At 38.5% G+C, this 8,389-nt stretch overlaps 2 protein-coding genes across 11 annotated transcripts; one reads left to right on the top strand and one right to left on the bottom strand.

The window, feature by feature from the left end:
* The first annotated feature begins 386 nt into the window (after positions 1 to 386).
* Positions 387 to 4,375, top strand: LOC105787715 (protein QUIRKY). Its single transcript, XM_012614247.2, has one exon. It carries the CDS (start codon positions 1,044 to 1,046, stop codon positions 4,227 to 4,229), a length of 3,186 nt encoding a protein of 1,061 aa, XP_012469701.2. The 5' UTR covers positions 387 to 1,043; the 3' UTR covers positions 4,230 to 4,375.
* Positions 4,376 to 5,778: 1,403 nt separating this feature from the next.
* LOC105787731 (DEAD-box ATP-dependent RNA helicase 5) lies at positions 5,779 to 7,553 on the bottom strand. 10 transcript variants are annotated; one of them, XR_008197580.1, is made up of 6 exons: positions 7,346 to 7,553; positions 7,024 to 7,109; positions 6,387 to 6,561; positions 6,206 to 6,291; positions 6,076 to 6,132; positions 5,779 to 5,957 (listed from the first exon to the last, which is right to left on the bottom strand). XR_008197580.1 is itself a non-coding variant. In XM_012614288.2 (6 exons), the coding sequence occupies exons 3-6, from the start codon at positions 6,552 to 6,554 to the stop codon at positions 5,874 to 5,876; spliced, it is 303 nt and encodes a 100-aa protein (XP_012469742.1). In that variant the 5' UTR covers positions 6,555 to 6,561; positions 7,024 to 7,182; positions 7,346 to 7,553; the 3' UTR covers positions 5,779 to 5,873. The 10 variants fall into 10 exon arrangements, 7 of the variants coding, with proteins under 7 accessions (XP_012469742.1, XP_012469758.1, XP_012469732.1 ...); XM_012614288.2 differs by having other exon boundaries at positions 6,479 to 6,561; positions 7,024 to 7,182; XM_012614304.2 differs by having other exon boundaries at positions 6,417 to 6,561.
* Between the last annotated feature and the right edge of the window lie 836 nt (positions 7,554 to 8,389).

Here is an 8,389-nt window from a genome sequence, read left to right as displayed (position 1 = left end):
AAAAACACTATTTGCGTCTCTCTCTCTATCATTGATTTTTTTTCAGGGGTAAATTCTTTAGTACCTCGCTTCTTGCAATTTCTTGATTCAATTTTTAGGATTTTTTTATTCTAATTGTTTAAGTATTAAATTTTTAACAGCGGTTAATTATACAAAGTATATAATGTTTATATTTTTATTTTAATAGCAGCAGCTTCAACAACACAAGGGGCATCCTTAGATGGATTTGGTAAGAAGAAAGAAAGAGTTAAAGGTGGTAAAGCATTTGGTCTAAGAGGCAAGTTGACAAGGGAAACAGAAAAAAGAATATAAGAGAAAATAAATAAAGTTGATGCTTTTGTGTGGGGGGAATAAAACTTTATTCAAAATGTAGCTGCTTTTCACAAAAAGGAGGGGAGGTGGAATCATGTGCCTTAGGCATCTATATGCCCAATTTGTGTTTCTATAACTGCTTTCATGCTTTTGTTTCTATCATAAACTCCCAATTCAAATAAAGGCATCAATTCTTACGTATTACACCGCTACCAACGCAACACCTTATTTCTTCACTTACTATACTCTACCCTTTGTCTATGTTGATTAAAATAAAGAAAGAGAATGGAGGTGGTGGAGGGATAGATGGCTGACGAACCCGTAAAGGAGGGAAGGGAGGCGAAGCCCAGAAGCTTCTCCAAAGATAATGGAATCTCGTTTTCCCCAGTGCCTCAGCAACATCCCTCGCTGTGTCACTATATTCTTTCTCTTTCAAATCTAAATTATACTTCCAAAACAACCGCACCGCATATTAAAAAAACAAAAAAATTCAGAAAAGCAAACCTCAAAAGCAATTCCCTCCTTCAGCCTAAACCAACCAATCTCCGTTATCAACGCTTTCTCTTTCTTTTTCTCTCTGCACCACCCCCTAAAAATCCAAATCCAAATCTAAATCCCTCTTTTTTTCCTTTTCTTCTTTGTTCTTTACTTGCCCCAAGAAACTCACTCACCCCCTTTTTTCTCTTTTCTTTCTTTTTTATACTTACTTTGTCACAGTTAAAAATGAGACCATGACGACGTCGTCTCAGCAACTTCCACCGCAACTGCCCAACACGGTGCGAAAAGTGATCGTGGAAGTGGTCGACGCTCGTGATCTTCTTCCTAAAGATGGTCAAGGGAGCTCCAGTCCTTATGTCATTGTTGATTTCGATGGTCAAAAGAAGAAAACTTCTACCAAATACAGGGACCTTAACCCTGTATGGAACGAGGCCTTGGAGTTCACGGTGTCTGACCCAGATAATATGGATGTTGAAGAGTTAGAGATTGAGGTTTGTAATGATAAGAGATTTGGTAATGGTAGTGGCCGTAAAAATCATTTTTTGGGGAGGGTTAAGTTGTATGGGAGTCAGTTCGCTAAACGAGGGGAGGAAGGGCTTGTTTATTTTCCTTTGGAGAAGAAGAGTGTGTTTAGTTGGATTAGAGGTGAGATTGGGCTTAGAATTTATTACTATGATGAGATTGTTGAAGATCAGCCTCCACCAGAAGACCCACCGCCGCAACAGCAGCAACAGCCACCACAAACGGAGGATACCAAGCCTACTCCTGGGCTTGTTGTTGTAGAGGAAGGGAGGATTTTTGAGGTTCCTCCTGCACACATGGAGTATCCTCATGGAGTTAATGGTTATACTCACGGTGCTGCTCCCTGTTATCCTTCGTCGCCCGTTGTGGTTGTTGAAGAATCTTCACCGGACGTTGTTCATGTTCACGAAGAGCTACCGACTCCAGCGAAACCAACGGCCATGCCTATGCAACCACATATGGCGCCGGGAATTTCGGTTTCCGAAGAACATTTTCCTGTGTCGGAAGTGAGAAAGATGCAGAGCAGCAGAGGCGAGAGAGTTCGGGTTTTGAAGAGACCAAACGGAGACTATTCACCTAGAGAAATAGTGTGTAACAAAACTCAAGGTGACAACGCCACCGTTGGCGGCGTCGGTGGTGCCGAGAAGATACATCCATACGGTCTAGTTGAGCCGATGCATTATTTGTTTGTTAAAATTGTTAAGGCACGTAGACTGGCTCCAAATGAAGCCCCCTATGTTAAAATTCGTATGTCCAACGATTATGTCAAAACGAAACCAATGATATACCGTCCAGGTGAGCCAACCGACTCGCCGGAGTGGGGCAAGGTTTTTTATTTTGGTTACAATAAACAAGAATCAGCCAATGCAACGCTTGAAATCTCTGTTTGGGACTCCCCGACGGAAAATTTTCTCGGCGGCGTTTGTTTCGATCTTTCTGATGTCCCCGTACGAGAGTCACCAGATAGTCCGTTAGCACCGCAATGGTACCGTCTCGAAAGCGGTGCCGTCGATCAGAATTCCCACAGTGTTTCCGGTGATATCCAACTTGCTGTTTGGATCGGTACTCAAAACGATGACGCTTTTTCTGAAGCGATGAGTTCAGACGCACCATACGTGGTACACACTCGATCAAAAGTCTATCAATCGCCCAAGCTCTGGTATTTAAGATTGACTATTATCGAAGCTCAAGATCTTCAAATTGCGCCCAATCTACCTCCTTTAACAGTGCCTGAAATTCGAGTCAAAGCTCAGCTAGGGTTTCAATCTGTGCGATCAAGGAGAGGGAACATGAACAATCATAGTATGTCAGTGCATTGGAACGAGGATGTGATCTTCGTCGCCGGCGAGCCTCTCGAAGATTCGTTAATTCTGTTAGTAGAAGATCGTACGAACAAGGACGTGAGTCTCCTTGGCCACGTCATGATCCCTTTGATCTCAATTGAGCAACGGATAGATGAGCGGCGCGTGGCTTCTAAATGGATTGGATTAGAGGGAGGAGCAGGCGGTGGTGGTGGTGGTGGTGGCGGTGGGCCCTACTGCGGGAGAATTCACCTGCGACTATGTTTAGAGGGTGGTTATCATGTGCTGGACGAAGCGGCGCACGTGTGCAGCGACTTTAGACCCACGGCTAAGCAACTTTGGAAGCCGCCAATTGGAATTTTAGAGCTGGGGATTCTCGGTGCTTGTGGCTTACTCCCCATGAAAAATAAAGGGGGAGGCAAAGGCTCTACCGATGCTTACTGTGTGGCTAAATATGGGAAAAAGTGGGTTCGTACCAGGACCGTAATGGACAGCTTTGATCCACGTTGGAATGAGCAGTACACGTGGCAAGTCTACGACCCCTGCACTGTCCTAACCGTCGGGGTTTTCGATAATTGGCGTATGTTTGCTGATGTGTCTGAAGACAAACCCGATTCTCGTATCGGTAAAATACGGATACGTATATCAATGCTGGAGAGCAACAGAGTGTACACCAATTCGTATCCATTATTGATTTTAACAAGAATGGGGTTGAAAAAAATGGGTGAAATCGAGTTAGCAGTTCGGTTCGCATGTCCGTCATTGTTACCGGACACATGTTCTGCTTACGGTCAACCATTGCTTCCAAGAATGCATTATCTCCGCCCACTCGGGGTGGCTCAACAGGAGGCATTACGCGGAGCTGCGACAAAGATGGTAGCACAATGGCTAGCTAGGTCAGAACCGCCGCTTGGGCAAGAAGTAGTGAAGTACATGCTGGATGCGGATTCTCATACATGGAGCATGAGAAAGAGCAAAGCGAATTGGTTCCGGATCGTTGCCGTTCTAGCATGGGCAGTGGGGTTAGCCAAGTGGTTGGATAATATTCGGAGGTGGAAAAACCCGGTTACTACAGTATTGGTGCATGTTTTATACTTGGTACTTGTTTGGTACCCAGATTTGGTAATGCCAACAGGGTCTTTATATGTTGTTTTGATTGGAGTTTGGTATTATAGGTTTAGACCCAAGATACCAGCAGGCATGGATATAAGGCTGTCACAAGCAGAAACAGTGGATCCAGATGAAATAGATGAGGAGTTCGATACAATACCAAGTTCAAAGCCCCCAGAGATAATAAGGGCCAGATATGATAGGTTGAGAGTATTGGCAGGAAGGGTTCAAACTGTTTTGGGTGATTTTGCTACCCAAGGTGAAAGGGTTCAAGCTTTAGTGAGTTGGAGGGACCCAAGAGCTACCAAATTGTTCATTGGGGTCTGTTTAGCCATCACGTTTATACTTTATGTGGTGCCACCAAAAATGGTGGCAGTGGCATTAGGATTTTATTATCTAAGGCACCCTATGTTTAGGGACCCAATGCCACCGGCTAGCTTGAACTTTTTTCGAAGGCTTCCAAGTTTATCAGATCGGTTAATGTAGAGAGCCGAAGAAGAGTAGATATAATAAATTAGCGGGTATTTTACAAAAATAATACAAAAAAATACCAAAATAGTATACCTTTTTATTATTTATCAAAATGGTACCAAAAAAAAAAACAAAACAGTAGAAAATGGTTTGCCCCTGCATGTTTGTATTTCGCCCTTTATTCGTATTTTTTCTCGAATTTTATTTCTTTAAAAATATTATTTTCTAATTTTATTATTTTACATTATTTTTGTACATTATGTTTGAAATGTATTCATTTAGTTGTTTTAAATAAATTTTAAAAAACTCTTATTTCGCCCTTTGTTCGTATTTTTTCTTAGAATTTATTACTTTCAATAAAAATATATTATTTTTATATTTTATTATTTTACATTATTTTAGTATATTATGTTTGAAGTGTATTAATTTACTGTATTTTTAAATAAATTAAAAAATTTTATTTCAGTCCTTTGTTTGTATTTTTTTCTGAAATTTATTTAAATAAATTTAAAGAGTAAATATAATAAATTAGCAGATACCTAATAATAGGGGATGTGGTGAGGAAAAGAGGGGGAAACTGATAACATAAAACAGCTGTTTATGTTGAAAATCTTGTCCCCGTTAAAACCTACATAACATTGTAAGGAGTGAAAAAAGTTGAACACGGATTGCCACTTTAAAATAAGAGAAAGTGATTGATTGACTATTGGAAACTTGAAATAAGGGCTATTTTACTCAAATAGCCCAAAAAATTATTTTATTTACAAAAATAACTTAGGTTTAAAAACAAGAATGAAAATAACTTGAAATAAACAATAAAATCGGGTTGTGGCCTGTCAATGGTCGAAACCAACTCGTATTTTGGACTCATGATTGCTTAATAATTGTGTCAAACTTAAGAAAAATGATTTTTTGGGTTCTGGCCTTTTAATGGCCGGAACCAGTGTATTTTTTTTAAGATTGTATAATACTGATATACAAAAAAAAAAAAAAAGTTTTGGGTGCTGGCCTGTCAATGGCCGGCACTAGAGGTGCTCATGGGCCGGGCCGGGCCCAAAAAAAATTTCGGCCCGCATCCTAGCCCGAGCTCGGCCCGAAAAATAGGCTTGAAATTTTGTCCAGGCCCGGCCCAGGAAAAATTCCCTAAACCCGAGCCCGACCCGGCCCGGCCCGGTTCTTTTTTTAGTAAATTAACTCATGCAAAACAAAATCAACTCAATTAAACAATAGTTTTGACTCCTAAAATTAAATGAAAGAAAGAGCATAAAAAAAAGCTCAAAATTGAACCAATAAAAAGTACTTAAATTCTAATGCAATGAAGTATCCACAACTGATTTTGAACTTTTAAACTCAAACAACTTGAGCCATCAAGCAATTCTAGATGATATATTTAGTTGCATAACTCTCAATAACATGAATATCAAGTGACCATCCCAATGCCATGTTAAACTAACATCATCAAATTAGATTGATTAGCACTATCGAATGTTTTAAATAGCTCATGTGCTTAATTCAAAGTCAACAACTAAGTGAAATTTATAATAACATCAAAATTCAAGAACCATTTTAAATTTAAGGAATGAAAGGATCTGCAAACTTATTTATTTAAATGAAGCCCAATTAAAATGTTGGAGAACACACACATACAGAGTGCAAATTTTAAATGCTGCCCATTCTATTTAGCCAATGAAGAGAAAATTTAAATGCAGTCAATCGCTCATAACGTGCACGCTCATCTAAATCCTACATAAGAAAACAAACTGTTAATAGAAGCATTTATATATATATATATATATATATATATATATATACAAAATAAGTTAATATGAAAGATAGTTTAACCGGTTAAATAAAATCAGACCTCAACTATCTGCATAACATCATGGTTGGCAGCTAAATCTTCTGAGCCAATCACAACCTAAAAACAAATTTATTACTTTCTCAAATATATAGAAAACTATGACAACACCATCAAGCATTCAGATAATTACTTTAACAGGATTAAGGTCCATGTACTCCTGAGCTAACCGATGAACCGCTGCAGGCCATGTAGCACTGAACATTACCATCTGATGAGCTGCAAAGGTTAAAAGCAACATGAGGATTTCCAACCTAATTGCTCATGCATTATTCTATCAAGATACAGAACAATATTTTTTAGCTTGATTGAACCTTAAGTTATCAATGGTTAGTGGCGTTTACTCATAAGCAGCAGTAAAAGCTTTAATCTAAGCATCTTCTAGGAGTTTAAAATTCCAATGTACCAACAAAGAGATGTCTTTCCCAATGTAAAGTTAACATCCTCTTCAAATCCCATGTCAAGCATTCGATCAGCTTCATCTAGAAGCTAGAGAAAATCAAACCACTTTTTTCCTTAGTACATACATAATCCATCTATTCAAGAAATCGTTATATAAAAGATGTATCAAGCATTAACAAAGAGCTCTGACAGAAGCAATTTAAACACGAATAGAACTACAACAAAGAAAAAGAATCATTCTTTCACTTAATATTCTTCATGGGAAATTAAAAAAAAAAACGAAGGAGAAAATCCCATATATCACAGCTTTTTTTGCACTTCCACAACATCCAAACGAAATAGGAAATTGAAGTGCCAGAAGAGAAAAAACTTTAATAATTCTCTTTTGCTCGAATTTTAGAAGATTTGAGAAAGATACAATTTTAAAAAATAAATTAACAAATGATAGTTTATGGATAAATTCTCTATACCTCTAAAAAGGAAACATCATAAATTTTAATTTGAAAAAGAAAGCAAAACTACAACAACTAGGGTTCATCGAAATTTTACCTTAAATAGAGGTGACTGAAATTCTGTATAGCAGAGAGCTGTTTGATTTACGTTTCTTTTCGTTTGCCGAAAGAAACAACAAATCTCTGCGTATGTATGTGTGTTTGGAAACAGAGAAAACGACAAATCAAAGAAAAGGAAAATGAAAATCCAGCAGCACTGAAATTAAAAAAATTACTAAGTTGCGACTTGCGGTTCAAAAATTATTCAAGAACTGAAGATTTACAAATACAGAAGCACCGTAAAAGAGAGGAAAAAAAATCTAACGAAATGTCTAATGAGAATTGAATCGAATAAACTAGGGTTAACACTGTTAATATACCTTTGAAATTCAAAGGTAGAAGACGTAGAAGCACCGCTCTAACCTCTGATTCTGGAAATGGGTGGAGCCGTGGAGGACCGGAGGTGGATCGGTGGAGGTGGATTGGAGGAGGTGAAGATTGATTTTCTAATTGGGAAAGAAGGGATGAGGGTCGTGGATGAGGGGAAATGGGAAATGGGAAATGGGGAAATGGGGAAATGGGTTAATGGGAAATGTATTTTAAAATTAAAAAAAATAAAAATATATTTATTATATATAGCCGGGCCGGGCCCGGGCCAAAAAAGTTGTGCCCGAGGCCCGGCCCGTTTTTTAAATGGGCCTCGTTTTTTGCCCAAGCCCATATTTTGGGCCTATATTTTTACCCAAACCCTTCCATATTTCGGGCCGGCCATCAGGCCGGGCCGGGCCGGGCCTCCCGGCCCATGAGCACCTCTAGCCGGCACCCCTGTACACGAAAAAAAATTTGAGTTTTGGTCTATCAATGGCCGGTACCAAAATACGAGAAAAAGTAAAAAAAATTTGGTGGTGGCTCGGCAATGGCCGGCACCACCTTTTGTAAAAAAAAAATTACTTTTTTTCGTGTCAGATGAAGCTATCAGTATACGAAAAAAGTAAAAAAAAAAATTCTGGTGGCCTGGCAATGGCTGACACCACCTTTTGTAAAAAAAATAAATTTTTTACTTTTTTTCGTGTCAGATGAAGCTATCAGTATACGAAAAAAGTAAAAAAAAAATTGGTGGTGGCCTGTCAATGGCCGGCACCACCTTTTGTAAAAAAAAAATTACTTTTTTTCGTGTCAGATGAAGCTATCAATATACGAAAAAAGTAAAAAAAAATTTTGGTGGTGGCCTGACAATGGCCGGCACCACCTTTTGTAATTTTTTTTTTACTTTTTTCGTGTCAGATGAAGCTATTAGTATACGAAAAAAGTAAAAAAAAAAATTGGTGGTGGCCTGTTAATGGCCGGCACCAAATTTATAAAATATATATAGGGTATTTAATCTTCCATTTTGTCTAGTTCGAAAAGTTTCTTTCCCTCTATTT

The sequence above is a fragment of the Gossypium raimondii genome, chromosome 7 (genome assembly GCF_025698545.1).
Source record: "Gossypium raimondii isolate GPD5lz chromosome 7, ASM2569854v1, whole genome shotgun sequence".
NCBI classification, from domain to species: Eukaryota; Viridiplantae; Streptophyta; class Magnoliopsida; order Malvales; family Malvaceae; genus Gossypium; species Gossypium raimondii.
The sequence above is the reverse complement of the archived record's forward strand: the minus strand, read 5'-3'. Positions and strand labels throughout refer to the sequence as shown.